We start from the raw sequence: 16,762 nt of genomic DNA on the forward strand, positions 1-16,762 counted from the left end.
AGGACAAGATCTCACAGAAATAAACTCTTGGAGATTTAATATTATGCATCAATAAACAGGAGGATCTGATACAATCATTGGTTATGATCAGAAGGAAATAAAAAATACATTTGCTTTGATTGGTCTCTCTCAGGTGACAGACTGATACTGAAATGTATGGCAAGGCCTCGATTTAATAAAATTTACAAAGACAAAACACAGAAGAAATAAAGTAATGAACTTCAAATGTATCTAGGAGTCTGAATTTTTATGAGCATTCTCTCTAAAATCATTCTTCTGCTTTGGAGGAAGCAACCAGAAGTGTTTGAATTTCCAATTTGTGGCAGCACCACGTCTATAAATGCATTCACCAGGTTACCAGAGTTTAAGACTCAACATTTCTTTTAATATTCACTTGATCCAATCGCACATTAACAAATATACTTATGCATTTTCAGGTGAAATGTATTTCCTTTTTTAAAATTTCTGCATCTCATCCAAGTACGAAAGCATCTCAATTTAACTTATGCATCTGTAAAATAGGGAATGAATGATGATTTACAAAGCAGAAGTGTAGGTTAGGTTAAACATTGCCCTCTATGTGGTTCTTATCTTGAAAAACAATAGGCAAAAAAAGAACAACTGAACTGTAGCAGCATTTCATGTGTCCACTCATGTCCCCCTTTATCTCACTCCCCACTTTCTCCACGCTCCACAGACTCAGTCCAAGCTTTACATCCTCATCACAGACCAGCAATCCAGAAAGACAATAAGATGTAAACAATTATTTGTTCATAAATGCCTTCAGGTAACATGGAAACATATTTCAAGGACCTTGGTTTAAGTCCCTATTGTCTCTTCTCCAAACCTTTTTTGGCATATAGGACACACAAATCTGTCCATTGACAGGCAATGTAGATTCTTTTTTTAAATTGCATATATTTCATAAATCTGTGCTGTGGGTTCTGCAGGGATTTTTTTTTTACCTCCGAGTAACACTTGAGACAGGAACTGTGTGAAGGACCAAATAGCTGGCAGAACAGAATATCAAAAAAAACGCTAAATGGAATGATTCCTAAAGATGTAAAGCCATCAAGTTTATATCCTCAAATATTTTACACTATTGCAAGAAAGGAAAAGAAACAAAAAGAGCATTGAAAATAAAAAAAGAATATATATTTATATATCCATCATATGTATATCATATCTATATATAAACAACAGTTATGTCTAGTTGCAGGCAAGCAGAGATTGCATCCCCCGCCCCTTTAAGATTCATCTGTTCCACAGTTATAAGGCTGTCAGGCTCTCAGAGGGGGCAGCAGCTTTTTTCCTCAGTTACCAGATTCCCTGAGATGTAGAGCGCTGTTTGTTTTGTTTTAGTCAATGTTTATTTGATTTGAACACCAGCCACACACCCCTTTACCCTTCCTCCCGACAAAAAAACGTGTGTGTAAGGAAATGAGTGCTCCGGTTTGTCGCATGGAGCTGATGACGGATGTGGTCATGACACTGACGTTGAGAGGTGAAATGTGTCGATGCTGCTCCAAACTCCTCTCTGTGGTGAAGAGTCTCACATTGGCGGTGGAAGTGAGTTTGCCCAAATCAGAGAAGAGTGTCTAATTTTTATGTTACATCTTTGATACTTTCCCCGTATTATTACATACATTTCCATAATGTTGTTTTACAGTTAAATGCAAAGCTGTGTACATATTCAATCATCAGTCATTCCAAGGCTTGGATAAGAAGTGGTTTTGCAAAAGAGTTCTTATAAAGACTCTGAGTGTGCATTTCTTTATGCATACGTATGTGTATCCGAGTGTGCGTAGTCTTCTCAAGGCCTCTGAGAGACTAATCTCTTTAATAGAGGCTCGTCGTAGACCCAGCACTCCCCGTCCTCGTGGAATAGCTGCAGGAACAAACAAGCAATAACAATTAGTTTTGGTTATTTTTTGAGTCAACATCAGCTCTGCACAACACAACTATTACAAAATGAAAACTTGAAAATAAACAAAATAAATATGTAACATTTAAACAACTATAATTGGGGTATTGGATTTAAAAATAAGGAATATTTTGAGGCCGCGTAGAGCAGTCTAACGTGTTACGGTTAAAAAAAATATACACAGAGTGAAGAGGATTTCCAAAAACACAGAGAGAGAGAGCAGATGAAAACGCAAGCGAAGTTAAACTTAAGTGAAAGTGAGCAGACTTTCATTTTTTAAATTTTTTTTACCCCCCAGTGTTATTTTTATTTTTTTTCTGCTTTCTGTTCTGATTCCAGTGTCTGTGCTTATTTATGTTCTGAGTGTGCTCTCATAATAAAGTCAGCTAAATGATGGCGTAATTCTACTCAGCCCATGCTCCATTATGCAAAAATGCAAAACACCATCTTTTCTCTGCAAAGATTTAATTAGAAAACAGAGCAATCTCGTTTACTGTGTTTTATACGAATGAAAAACATATACATACAATGGTTGGCTATAACATAGTGTTCATGTTCATTCATGTAAGTGAAAAGCAAAAGGCAGACTCACCCTCGTCTCCCACTGCTGCTCGTTCTCCTTCCTCTCTCTTGCTTCGGCTCTTTGTTTCTCCTCCAAACGATGTTTGGCTTCTGTTGCTGAATCGATGTCTTTCAGCTTCAGGTTCAGAGTCACGTCTCTCCACAATCTGATGGTCGAAAGAGATAAAAGTATGTTCTGTGAAGCATTTTTGTTTAAATAGATATACATGAAAACAACAAACAAAACAGCTTCATTCATTTCTCACCTCCGGGACTCGTACGCAAGCTGGTCTTCCAGCTTTCTCACTTTCTTTTTGACGATACCCAACCTCTTAGTGTCTATGAACACAGTGTTCTCCTAGAAAAAAGCACAATAATACACATTCATTTTTGTTATTTAGTGCAAAATTCTTTCCTTTAGTAGTTATTCCTCAAGGCAAAGCAAAGTTTGTTTTGGCTCAACTCATAAATAATTACTTGTATGTTGGTGATTATTGTCTAATCTAATTCACACACCCAGTACCTCAAAGGAAAAATATAAAAAAACAAAAAAAAAGGAAAACAAATTAGGACTCACCCCAGTTGCCCATTTGGCATACATCACTCCATTCCATTCTCCTTCAATGGAGCAGAAAGACTTCTTATCATTAGGTGAACTGCAAGAGACATAACAGAAACAATATTTTTATTATTATTATTTTTTGTCTGAAATCCACTGTCATTAGATAACTATTCACTTTTTTCTTCTTACAAAATCTCAGCAGTGATCCTGTGCTTCTTTCCTCCGTAGAAAGGTTTGGTGTGGAACACTATGTTTGCACTGTAACCCGACTTGGAGCAGGAGATGTTGCACTCGCCACCCAGCTCCACCCACGGCACAGTCAGAATCGACCTGGACATACAGCGAAGCCAACGTTAATGAACAGACCGTACTAAAATGGTAATGACATAGATGAACACAGAGAAGCAGTGCCACACACACCTGCCATATCCATTAGGGAAGGTGAGAATGTAATGTTCATCATGCTCCAAACATGACACACAACCTGGACAAAAAAGAAGGTAAAAAATCATGACACTAAGTTGTAACAGAGGGTGTAAAAAAGTATACTTTGAAGTGTATCATGGAGTGTTTTTGTATACCTTGGCCAATGTTGTGGACACCTATGGACATGCCTAAGAACTTAGACTTTGTCCAGATGTGAGCGTTGAACTGGATTTTCTTATTTAAACACTCTGCGTAGAATGCAGAAACTACAAAGAGAAGAGAAGAGATTTTAAGTGATTACATCTCAGTGAGAGTACCTTCACAAAACACTGGAACATTTCAGTACTTGAAAGTTACATTAGTTAAAAAGTCATGGCTGAGGTGGTCACTTTAAAAAAGGTTTTCTTTAAGGCTTCTTGCAGGGCAGGGAAATCGGGTAAAACAAGTTTGGACACTCACTGGGTGGGTGGTGAGAGACCTGCTCTGCCACAAAACACACACTGTTGGATGAAGACCATGGAACTGGACCCTCTGAAACCGTCTCCTGAACAATAACAACAACAAAAAATGAAGATTAAAATATGATTTCAACTATGCAGAATGTCAATTTTGTGCCAGAATGCAGACATGGGATGCATGTTCCAGTTGTGTAATTTCTAAATGTCCTCTTGCTTGCTGAAATTCTTTCCACTGCACTACTTTGCATCTATCTAAAATGCGCATAAAAACAGGGTGGAAACCCTGCTGACTACAGAGGCAAGTGTTCTCACCGTGTGTGGGGAGGGCTCCTCTGCCTCACAGGGCAGATCCCAGTGACAGTAGAAAACTTCTCCCAGGATTGGATTGTAAGGTTTCTTGGCTACTGAGCCTTTCCTCCCTGCATGGAACGCTGACAGGTACCATTTTACCATATGTACCATGCGCTCCCGGGCTTCCAACTGCTCAGCAATACTGGTGGAAGTCAGATAGATGGCACAGTTTTTAGTCTTTGATGTATTTTTAAACAATAACTTGGACCGAACAGAAGAGTTGTGGAAATGGTACATACCTTACAAATAAATCAGGATGTGCAAAGAAGTCTGCGTACATTTCCAACAAAGATCTCCTCTCTAGGATGAAGGTAGGCAGGACCACCTGAGAAATAAGAGGAAGGAGGAAATCTAAAGCTGCTAGTTGTTGAACAGAAACAGTTCATACAGATGATGATGATGGTGAGTATTATCTGCACTGCAGTGAGAGAGAGCTTATACAGACATTAGTGCAGTGCACCAGCTCTTTACCTTTGTGAGGTCCATGCCCAAACGAACTTGAGAGAGCAAATGCATGATGACGCTCTTGTGCTCCTCCACAGACTCGCCCTCTCCGTCGTCATCACGGTCATCATGGCTATCAAACATATCTGACGAAAACAGCAAAGGACACGTCTTATTTGGCTGTAAATGCATTCAGTTCCCTGCTTTTCTGTGTGCAACAGAAATCAATTTGACATTATTAAATGGATAAAGAGGTAAAAGTAACTTGCTATACTGTGAGATGAGATAAACGGTTATTATTTGTGAGAAAGCTTGTATAAGTTTGCCTCATTTACCTGGTTCTGTGGTACCATTGGACATGGACGAGTTGAGGGACTCGGTAGTGTCTGGTCGTTTCAATGTTTCTTCATTGGTTAGGGGAGGGGCAGCTGTGGGCCCTGAGGGACTGGGGGTAAAAAGAGGAGGTAAAAGGGAGCGGAAAAGAAACAGGAAGCAGGGGGAGAGATTAAGATAAGAATGAGTAACATTTCGCAGGCAATTTTGTTGTAAATTGCTCTAAACTGCCTATGCGGCAGGATTTTTATTCGCTCTGAGATGCATTTTTCATTTATCTATTTTTATTAATAGATTTTGGTGGTGATGTGGGAAAATGAGCAGCCTTGATGGAGGGATGCACTCTCTGAGTGCTGTCTCTGGTTACAACATTGCTGAAGCAATAAATTCGCTCTGAACAGTGTAGGCTGCAAAGAGGTAGGGCTGTCACCTTTTATTCAAAATTCGATATTATTCAGAATGTAGGATGTAAAGTTCAGGTTCGATCTGTAATTACCTGCAAATATCACACAAATGCTTATTTAGGAAGTAGGAGTCCACCAGAGAATGCACATAAGGTTTCCTACCATATCATATAACAGTGTCAGCCACAGCATCTTGGAGATGTAAGGCTATTTGAGCAGGGGGTTTCAATATGCTGATGTAAACCCCCCCTGCTTTGGTGGAGAGACATGTGGTGCACAAAGTAATCACGACTCTCTGTAAGCTGGCTCATAAATATCTGTGTGTCAGTGACATCTGTGTGCTCTGAGTGTGTGTTCTCTGGGGGTGGTGGTGGAATTTATTTGAAATAATTATGAGTCTTTAAGTCGTTCGAACTTTGATTTTTGGCAAAAGTGACAGCCCCACAAGGAGGTGGGTGGTGCTATACTCACTCTATGCAGTGTTTGGGTGAAGTGCTGCTCTGGTAAAACTCATCAGCGTCGTAGAACTCGTCCTCGCTGGAGGAATAGGAGAAATCTGGCACCGAGTGTGAGGGCAGGGGCATGTGAGCCGGCGAGGCGTCACCACTGCTGGGGCCTGATGGGCCACTCCCTGATGTAAGAAGGGTAAAGAAAAACATTCAACCAATATTCTCTTGCAGTGTTTGCTATTTAATGTGAAGGATCCAATAATAAAGCAGCTTCATTCATACAGATGAAGACGATCAAAGCAACATAATGTTTCAATTGGAGCACTCATTCCTGAGCCCAGTGCAGCAGACCATGAACAGTAACCAATTTTTAATACTGTGATTGCTTCCTCTGCAGAGCATATTGACAGTACTCTTGAGCATGCGGCCTGCCTCCTTAATGCACAGCACAGCGTTTTAATACTGCTGCCTCAGCAAAGAAGACGAATCGGCAGGAACCTCTGCTGTCCCTTGCTTTTGTACTTGACTTCTTAATTTACACAGCACTCGGGGTTGGAGGAGTGCAGCAACAATTTACCATCGCTTGTTTTTTTTTGTTGTAGTTTTATTTTAGATTTTATTCCATGTAGCATGTAAAACTCCCAAATTACACTATATGTGATTTAATTGTAAGCTCCAGAAAAATAAGTAAATGGACACCAATCTTGTGAGCTGTATCTGAGGGGAACTTTTGTGCCAACATGGATTAAATACACTGGTGAGAAAAAAAATTTAAATTCCAGAACTGAGAAAACGCCAACTGCTAATTGAGAAGATCATGTAATAAAACTGCACCCAAACAGCTAGTAAATGAAGCTGAAATATTTCTCATATCATATTTTTAGTTATGGGGATATGTAGTATAGCAACAAACAAAGGATTTACATGTATAAGCTATAATAAGTGTCACAAATAATACTATTTTTAACAGTGGCTGATGCAGTTAAGTGAACTTTCACCTGTGCTGTTGGGAGTTGGGGTTTGCAGACTGCCCATCACCGTGACAACAGGGCCAACAGGTAATGTGGAAGGTCGTTGGTCTGATTTACACACCTGAGAAGCATCTTTAGCAAAAACAAAAAGCAGAATAGTTATTACTGAAGCCAAACCACAATAAAAACATCCCATGTTGCCAGAGATTTAGGAAAATGATCAGAGGTTCCCAGAGCTGTGAGAGGGTTTATAAAGTCTATTCATGGCAATCAGTGTCAACAGTACAATCATCTGACTGAAATAAGTCCAAAAATGTAGCAAGATCTTATTAAAGTTAGCCAATTATTTAATGAGGATGAAGGACTGAAATCTGTCAAATATCTCCTAGAGACAAAATAGTGACTCAATATAATCTCAGTTGATAAAATAAATCAGGACATTTGTTGGCTTTAAATATTCCATTACAACAGCACTGAATGAAAACATTGAGATCAGGTTGCAAACAACAGAGGGCGCTGTTTTCTGCTCTGAGTATGTTATAGACGATTAAGCTCTGGTTAAAGCTGGGCATGTGTTGAACCTGCATCATGGTTAGAAGGCAGTTGATCATGTACCTGTTGGTAGTGTGTTCTGTGTTGGCATCGTGGTGTCGACTACAGGAGTATCCAGAGGTGGCTGGTAGATCCCATCCACTGGGTTAATGGTGCTCTAGATGAAGCACATACAAACAGTAGGACCATCAACATCAACTTGACTTATTTGTGACATCAGACACAATACAACCTTCTCTTTACCAGTATAGACGACTGTTGAACAGGTAACAAAAAACACACTCTCTACAGTCAAAAATTAAATCATCGCCTTATTTTCAAGCCAAAAAAGATGAGCCTACATGTTACCAACATGTAGAACCAAATATGCCCACATGCTAACCAAAATGGAAACCTTTTACATCCAAGCTAGGTGTGGATGTAAACTCTAAACATAGCAGCATGTGCGTCACTAATAGATCACCTTAATGCTACACAAATGCAGCAACAAGAGCAGTGAAATATATGCACACCAGACCACAAGCAGATCAGTTTCCTTTGACTCCATTTCCTGGAAAGATGTTAGCAGGTCTCATGACTAATCAATATGAAACCAACAAACCAAGCTTGAGATTCAAAATGACAGCAGTAGCTTCACACAGTGACTTTATGAGCTGAAAGATAAATGCACCATGTTTCAACTATCTGTCTTTTCATTTCACCTTGGTATAAATCAAACTCTGTTACTTATTATTTTGATAGTCAGTTAATCGGTTTCAATGTTTTTTAATATTCAAAACATGCTCTGATTTTTTTTTTACATCCTAAATGTGAATATTTATGTGTTTCTTCTCTCCATATAACAAATAAATCATTCAAAATTAATAATTGTTGGTCAGTGGTCAAAACAAAAAAATGGACCAAACAACTATTGATTAACCAAGAAAATAATCAGCAGATGAATTGATAATCATCAGCTGCAGCCCCATTACGAGCAGTAATCTGCCCTCATCAGTGTTACAGTACCTTAACATCATTGTGTATGTGAATGTATACAGACACAAATATACATACACACACAAAGCAGAGACTGTTTATTATGTGTAATGGGGTCAGTGGCACCAGTGACCCAATTGACAGGAACACCAACAGCAACACGAGTGGACAAAGTAAAACCATATTGACCCTTATGTCCCAATAACTCACCCTCGGGTGTTTTGGTTGCACTGAAATGAGATCTAGTCATTGTGATGTGTTAGTTAAACTTGCTGGTAGCTGCTGGTCCCACCTCAACCTTGTTTCTATGCAGATTTTGATTGAGTAAAATCAAAAAGAACAGAGAATGAGTCGCTATATCATGTCTGTGCTTTGACACTGGGCTCTGAGCATAATTTACTCTAAATATTGTTGATGAGTATTCTTAGGACTTGGTTTTATGTCCACATTATATACATAAATAGCATTTGTCTACATGCCTCTATGAAAGTAAGGCAAGAGCCTATGATCAGTATTTTTCACTGTGATATTAATGCAGCTGATGGCTCAAGCAGAGCAAAGCATTTAAAAATAAATAAATAAATAAAGGGCTTTAGGGTGTGTGGATTAGTGCTTCCTTGCACTTCAGTAAAATCCCTCTGGCAGTGAAGCTGTTGACAAGGTCAATCAAACATGCAGCTAGTGTTTGAGTTACTGTAAAAAAAAGGCCTACAATGCAGTTACTGTTTTCTTAGCATAAGGGAGGCACAGGCAACGTGACACCTAGATCTTCTAGATCTCTAGCTGCAGCTATACTGACAGCACAAAGCTTATAGGATATACAACATGTGCAGTTAAATGTGTAGCCAGAGGTTATGCACTTCTATTTATATGATGCAATACTAATACTGTACTTAATGACTGTACGATTAAGCCGGATATGTGAGCAGTGCAGGTCTATGAGCTGTACAGCCCCATGTGGGATTCCTCTCCAAGGATCACACAAGAGGTCGTCCATGTGTTAGTCCATTAACTATAACCCATTCACATTATGCTGCCTACAATTTTCCAAAGCATAAAGAAATGCTTTAGATTGATCGTCTACCTTCCAGGAAGCTGCTAGGATTGCTCTATTGCTTGTTCAATAAAAGTGGCATTTGCCCGCGTACAGTTGTGGGTAAGACTGCTTGGAAAAGAATGCCTTGAGAATTGGCAGCTAAAACACTCTCCCAGCTTACAACTGCATGATGATATGACTCTAATATTATTTGAAATTCCCAAACAGATCACCATCTAATGTATTGATACATACTTCAATGTTTACACAACATATTGTGCTCAACTGGAAGATGGAAAATCAATCTATATGCTTTGGAAATCCTTTGACAGTAACATAAAGCAAACGTGTGAGAAACATGCTGAACCCCTGAAGGTGTCTTTGACATTAATACAGAATGCCTGCAGAGCTGCTATTGGTGTTCTGTAGCTCAATAAACAGGCAGTGTGGATAAAATAAATCAATAGTGAATTAGTGAGGTGCAACATTCTCTCACATGCAAACACACATGTATGGTCTTTGCACATATAAACACTCTGTCTTTTCTGAAACAAAAAGCTTGCACACACACATACATGTTCACATTTCATATCCTGATAAAGAATAGTTCCCCACCATTGCAAAAAGAATTTAAATCCCAGATGAAATCAGGAATTAGTTCATTAAAAGGACAGATGTGACAGAGATGAGGAAAAAGAGCCTCAGATGAGATTTACCACTAAATGAGACAGCATGCACTAAAAAGATCTGATGTATCTGGTTTTCTTCAGTAGAGAATAAACAAAGTCAGAAAAGAAAGTTAGCAGTTTGTTTGATTTCAATTTTTGTCATGGAGCGAGATCGTCAAACTTACTATAAGTCCGTTTGCATGTTGCTGTTCGTTACTTTGGTCCTTAAAATTTTGAGAAGACAATGTTAGACTAGTTGTGTAGGACGGTTCAAGAGTCATTTCATAAAGCATCCTGAGCATCTGTGGTGAAGAGAGCAATGATACCCATCTCTCTTTTCACATGGATCGTCATAACGTTCACCCACCTGCCACATGCAGTAATTCTTTCATCACATGGAAAATTACTCCTGTTGTTTCTTTTCACTACTATCAAGACAATCTGTACTATGTATTTAGACAGTTATAATTGTTATAGGCTTTGAGCTTCTGAAAATTTGGTTTGAAACACAATAATGTCCATGCTTTCATTTGATTAGGTTTCCGTCAATGGGTATCATGGCCCTTTTAGCAGTGCCCAAAATTCAGGGGTTCAGAAGTAATTTGACAGATACAAATGACATCAAACAAAATCCTCATAGAATGACATTTTGTAGAAGATAACATTCAAGAATAGCCCAATAGGTTTGACCCATAGGCATAGACTGAAACTTCCTGGTGATGCTTAACTGCAGCTCTTAACCTCTTAACCCTGCCAAAATTTGGTTAAAAAATATGAAATTCATCAAAGGTTAAGAGACACAAAGTAGTTACTATAGTGATGTAAACCTATTTAAATGAGAGACGTAGCAATTGAACATCATTCTTAATATTTTACCCTGACTGTGGTAAAGGTCAGAACCTGAAAAACAAGTTTCAACCATCTAAATACTGAACACGATTCTTTGAATCCTGTCGATAAGTAAATGTTTTACTTATGTAACTGTGTTTTAGTAAAACGTGTCTCACCCAACAACCACATGAATCAGAAGAGATTGCTCCACTTCCTTTTAAAGAGTTAAGTGGAACATGTGATGAAACAATACAAGGCACACCCTCATCAAGCTATCACACCCAGAGAGCAACTGTAAGCAGGGAACTGTCCCAGAAGCACACACAGTAACACAGTGCACAGTGCTGATGTGCTCTCACAAGAACAAATGATTATGGTGAAAGGGCAGACCAAGATACAGAGGTGAAACAAACATTAGTATTGCATTTACCTTGGCAATTTGCAGCAGTACAATGCAGTGCTTGATGGACTCTACCATACTCTGAAAGAGAAAAACAAACACACATAATTTAGAAAATGACAAGTCACAGTGAGTCAAACTTAAAAGACTGTGACAAAATTGTTTTTGGGTATGACTTACACAAGTAGTCTCTTTCAAATTTTCAATTTTCTGTGAAAAGAACAGAGAGCTGTAAAGATCAGCAATTTTAACACAAACACAAGCTTTAAAGGAAGAAATGCTGGTTCTCCCACTGAACTGGAACAAGATAAGTTCTCATGGAGTCAAGTCTTGTCATTATGGCAAGCTGTCAGAGAGGAAGTGAATCACATTGCATCTGTTAAAACAAAACAAGAGGCCACTGACGCATCCTTAAACTCAGCTGCTTCTCTCAAAATAAATAAATACCACTGTACCCAAATAAAGACTTTCTAAATTTTAGAAGAAGAATACACAGAAAGAAGAGAAAATACACAGCTTAGCCACGACAATTAAAAACAGCAACTGGTTTGTTAAAGATGCTGATATTAAACTGAGAAAAGCAGCAAATCTTGCACTCAGCTGTAAGTCTGCCAGTCACAATTATGACATTTTTGGTGGGGCTCGAGAATATTGCGGTTGAGTCCATCTCAAATCAATGATCTGTATGTACACGTAATGATAATCATGCTCTATAAATAACCATCTTTATTTAAAAAGACATTTTTAAATGTTTTCTGAACACAAATGCTGAGGTCATTAAGAGCTGTCACTTTTTCAACCACTATAATACATATTATAACAAAGAAGTGGAATATCTTAAGTTGTTTCTCTTCTTTGCTTTACTGCCTCCTTTTTCTCTTTCCTTTGCACATCTTAGCTAGCTGCCCAAAAAAGTATTAACACTGCTGCCTTTGATCCACACACCATCTGACATGGACAGATCAACACATGAACAAACATGGATGCAAACATATCTCGGGGTAGCCATTGTTCGCAATACCAGTCGATAACAGCGCTTTACAACTTCATGACAACTTCACAGAAAAAAATAAACAGTAATATGTGTACGCATGACTTATTGGAAACAAATAAGACAGAAGTACAAAAGAGCTCCGGACGTCATGTTACTTCTATGAGCCGCCATTTGGAAGCCTCAAATGTGGCAATAATAATCTGTCAGTGTTCACTATGCACTTTAAATCTACGGAGATTATCCGATATACATCGCAACACTTGACAGACAGGAATATATCTGATCCCTATAATTCCCCCGGTTTGCTTTTTACGAGTTTAGAAACAGCCAGAACGGACATTATTACGGAGCTGCAGCACCAGGAGGACATCTTCAACATCCTGATCAACTTCCCTTCATCTTACTCCAGAAAGTCACTGAAAGTTTGCAAAAGCCCAGAAAGATAAAAATGGACGATATCTGGCTTTGTGACCAACATTCAACTCCAGAGTCTACTGGCTATTACTCTCCGGGTTGGAAATCTGACTTCATGAGGCATTCCAGTTGAAGGAATGCTACCACAATTGCCATGGCAGCCCCAATACAGATCTTTCTTTATGAATTTTTTAATGGGGAAACAGAAATGCCCTAAATAAAATGTAAGAATTCCAAAAGTTTTTTTTTACAAGCACTGAGGCTGAAATCAGTGGAGAACTGTGGGAGGATTTTGTGCCAAAATGGTACTGAGATTCACAATAATCATATAGAATGGAAAACAATAGTGTGGATTCAGGCTGGGCAATAATTTAAAGACAATATATAATGCAATATAACAATTGTATTGGAGCTCAGCAGAGGTTCAGTATATTGGTTAATATTGCACAAAGACACAAGTCATCACTTTAAATGTCTTACCCCAGTTGTGTAAAATGTGTCTGTGTTAAACCCTTTTTCATTCTGCCCATATAAAATTCTAAAACCACAATTTACAGGTTGCGTTTCATTAAAAAGCAAAAATCAGTCATCGATGATGTGACATTTATCATGACACTGCTGGATATTTACTGATATAAAAATGTTTATGATGTCCTTTTTGGAGCTCATCATCCAGCACTAGTGTGGATGCTGACTCAGAATTCACACTGGATATTCTGATGTCTTTAAACGGACAAACAGCAGATATTTTAGTCTGTACCTCCTGTGTCAGCCTTTTCCCTGCTGTTAGTCATAGCTCTAATGACAGTGAGAACATAGACCAGAAAGCCAGGACACAAGGACAGAGCAGCTCTGCTGGTACTCACTCTGCGTGATTCATCCTCTTTGCAGTCCTTGATCTTCTCATCAAACAGCTGTGTGTGAGAGAGAAAAAAAACATGTAATATGAGCCAAAATGAGTCCACAGAGAAAAGAGTTACTGAAATGATAAGAAGGTGAATCTGTGCAGATGATGTGGTGGGCAGCAGCAAGCTCTTCTTACCAAGGACACATTAAGATTTTCTACATGAGACAATAAACTGCTGCTTCTTTAAATACATACTGTATTTCCTGTTTTATCACCAAACTACCACAAATATTGATTTTAAATAACTTCTGCTTTGTTGAAAAGGAGTGTGAGAATAAAACACGTAAAAGGAAGATCATGATTTAAATTAGAGTCAAGCACAAGCATGACAGTATGCAATATGATGCTATTTGGAAACTGGATTTATTTATGTTTTTCAAATTGACTATTATACCTGGATTATACCTTGTCTTTAAATGCTCCCAAGTGAGTGGTGAACAGTGTATATAAAAGTGATAAGGATGGAAAGGTGTTCCTCCACTGACTCCTACCTTTAATTGGTCAATCAGAATCTGCAGGTAGGCATCAGCTTCAGCGAGCTTCTTATCAAAGTCTTGGACACTTGGAACAAATCCCGTCTCGGCCTCCTGAGGATGAAGAAACAAAACACAACTGAGTATCAGTACAGCCATAATCAAACTCACATTAAACACCATGCTAGTATTTGCATATTGATATAATCACCATTCCAGGCCATGTATTCACCCATTATCAATAAATTAATTTATACACCCACTCACTGGACCAGCCTGTCATTCATTCATTCATTTAATTTTTTACATTATAAAAGTTAATGTTTGATGGTATCATGTGGTAATGATGATGTTTGACTTCAATCAAACTGCAATGCCATGTCTGAAACAAATTACAATTAGATATTTCAACCAAATTATTCAGCCCTAATTGAGACACAATACAATTAGTATTTCTTTCATTATTTTAGTCCCATTAAAAACATAAGTCCCTCACACGAGCACCCAGCTTGGCTTTGCTATGACACGGTATTTCAGGCAGGAAAAAAACAGGCAGATAGTTGAACAAACACAAAAAAGACTTCTGTAAACAATCGGCTCGTATTTAACGCTGGAGCCGGTTAATAGTTATAAAAGACTCAGGAACAGTGACAACACAGTAAGACTTCAACGTCACTCCAAAGGAATCAGCCAGATGACTAATAACACAGCATACTTCAGTGCAATTAACTGTTAATAAACAGTTACTATGACATGAACAAATGAATAAGATGAATGAAAAAGCAGAGAGGTAATAATTGAAGGGATTGTAGCTGTTGGAAGCAAATAGAAGTCAATCAGACATTTACTAAACCATATTATAGATTATATTATTATTATGTTACCACTGTTTTGGACCGGCTGTGCTGCACAGTCCTGTTGTTCCCTGCGTTTGAGGGCGCTTTACTTTCCGCTAAAGGAACGTTCCGTCTCAAAGGAACATGGAGAAAAGCCATTTTCACCAAATGTTTGCACCAGCCCCAGTGAGAGCCTGCTAAAGTTTAAACTGCAAAATAATTGCTAGCTTTATAGAGAACAAAGTCTGAGATAATGAAGGCTTATGTTAACTGGCCAGACTTCCTCTGAGATCAAAGGTTCGTGTGACTAAAAACCTAGGTGCCCACATAAGGGCCTGTGCAAAACAGAAAACTGTATTAAATATTAATTCAGATGTGAAGGACTATGTTGTAACAATGTGTCTAATATGCCCTCACTGGTAATCACTTGTCAAAATGTTGCGTCTGGTTATTTATTCGTTTGAAAAACAGTGTGATAAGATATTTTTTATCATAATAATTTTAGTGAGGATCAAATACCAAGATGTACATATGTACATCAACACTATCACGTTAAAACATGTAGCAAAATAACAGCACATTAAAAAAAGTCAAGAAGGTGTTACACTGTGCTTTACAGCAAGCCATGTTTACATTACAGGTTGGAACAATATGCCAAAGGAAATTGAGGGGAAAAATAAGGCAGTAAAAAGGAAGCTGACAGAGTGAAGCAAAACAGGACAGAAATGTCCCTATAATAACTCCAATCATTTCAGTGTCTCAACAGAGGGGGAAGTGGTGTCGGCAGACAGAGCAGAGATGAGTTAGGAGGTGGAAAATCAGAGGCTGGATTATAATCAGACACCACAGCACCACATCACATTAATCATCTCTTCACCGTTCCTGAAATATTCCCAGACGACTGCACTTCTAGTACTCCTCATTCCCACCAAACAGACTGTGGACCCTTGTATGTGATATCATCAGTGTGACATATTGGGAATTATTTAGAGCAGCGTGTGAACACTTACACATAAACAATTACCATACCAACCCACCCAACCACTCCAGATCATAAAAACAGCACTGCTCTTGCAATTTCCCCCTCCCCATCATATGTATTTGTCTTTCCACACACAGTGACCCACTTTAAAAATGCAGAAACCCCCGCAGCGCACTGCAGACCTTTACTTCTTCTGGCTATGGTGCAGTGGTGTTTGTGTTTGTGTGTGTGTGCGTGTGTGTTTTACTTACAGGGTGCGTTTCTCCAATGGACATGCTGCGTTAAACCTTGAAAATCTCTCCCATCAGGCCATGTAGCCTGACACAAGATAGTTTCCCTCTTTTCCCTGCCTTCGTTATTCTGTTTTTATCCTGTTTTTAGCTCTGGCAAAGTTAGCGTTCTCTATCCCTCCCTCCCCACCTCCTCCCCCACACAAAAACAGAAGACAGTCTCCTCCTCTTGCTCCCCACTGCAGTCTGCCAATATAAACCACAGCAGCCGTCAGAGTGTGTGTTAGCTAGATAGTCAGTCCAGTCAGGGTACAACATATGCGTCGGCAGTAGTTATCAGCTAAGCGTTTGGTATGAGGCAGATGGAGCCGAGTTAATCCAGGACCCTCCCCTGACAGGAAAGCTACACTTCCTCTCATGAAGGCAGAAGAGAAAACACACAAATCAGCAGCAGCAACTGTGGCGAGGGACAAGCACTGAAGAGCGACACCGATTGGCTGTGACAGTCGAAGACAACGTGTGGTTGATTGGCTACAGCTGGGTCACATGGTGCTATGACAACAGCTCTCTAAAAGTGAATA

The 16,762-nt window shown here is 38.9% G+C and overlaps 1 protein-coding gene across 2 annotated transcripts in view; it reads right to left on the bottom strand.

Moving 5' to 3' along the window:
- Nucleotides 1-66: 66 nt before the first annotated feature.
- Nucleotides 67-16,762, bottom strand: part of osbpl9 (oxysterol binding protein-like 9) — a gene marked incomplete at its 5' end in the record, with an annotated part of 30,282 nt that continues 13,586 nt past the window's right edge. The window contains 19 exons of one of the 2 annotated variants that reach the window (XM_083887404.1): nucleotides 67-1,888; nucleotides 2,517-2,652; nucleotides 2,752-2,843; nucleotides 3,063-3,141; nucleotides 3,237-3,377; nucleotides 3,468-3,531; nucleotides 3,629-3,739; nucleotides 3,933-4,017; nucleotides 4,244-4,424; nucleotides 4,522-4,607; nucleotides 4,754-4,872; nucleotides 5,062-5,171; nucleotides 5,935-6,094; nucleotides 6,911-7,015; nucleotides 7,499-7,592; nucleotides 11,376-11,426; nucleotides 11,526-11,555; nucleotides 13,620-13,667; nucleotides 14,152-14,317. In XM_083887404.1, coding sequence (XP_083743530.1) covers nucleotides 1,814-1,888; nucleotides 2,517-2,652; nucleotides 2,752-2,843; nucleotides 3,063-3,141; nucleotides 3,237-3,377; nucleotides 3,468-3,531; nucleotides 3,629-3,739; nucleotides 3,933-4,017; nucleotides 4,244-4,424; nucleotides 4,522-4,607; nucleotides 4,754-4,872; nucleotides 5,062-5,171; nucleotides 5,935-6,094; nucleotides 6,911-7,015; nucleotides 7,499-7,592; nucleotides 11,376-11,426; nucleotides 11,526-11,555; nucleotides 13,620-13,667; nucleotides 14,152-14,317 — 1,933 coding nt within the window. In that variant the 3' untranslated portion in view covers nucleotides 67-1,813. Of the gene's footprint in view, nucleotides 1,889-2,516; nucleotides 2,653-2,751; nucleotides 2,844-3,062; nucleotides 3,142-3,236; nucleotides 3,378-3,467; nucleotides 3,532-3,628; nucleotides 3,740-3,932; nucleotides 4,018-4,243; nucleotides 4,425-4,521; nucleotides 4,608-4,753; nucleotides 4,873-5,061; nucleotides 5,172-5,934; nucleotides 6,095-6,910; nucleotides 7,016-7,498; nucleotides 7,593-10,299; nucleotides 10,339-11,375; nucleotides 11,427-11,525; nucleotides 11,556-13,619; nucleotides 13,668-14,151; nucleotides 14,318-16,762 lie in introns of those variants that run through there. The other variant, XM_083887405.1, reaches the window with a different exon arrangement.

Source organism: Microchirus variegatus, assembly GCF_963457635.1.
Source record: "Microchirus variegatus genome assembly, chromosome: 4".
Taxonomy (NCBI): domain Eukaryota; kingdom Metazoa; phylum Chordata; class Actinopteri; order Pleuronectiformes; family Soleidae; genus Microchirus; species Microchirus variegatus.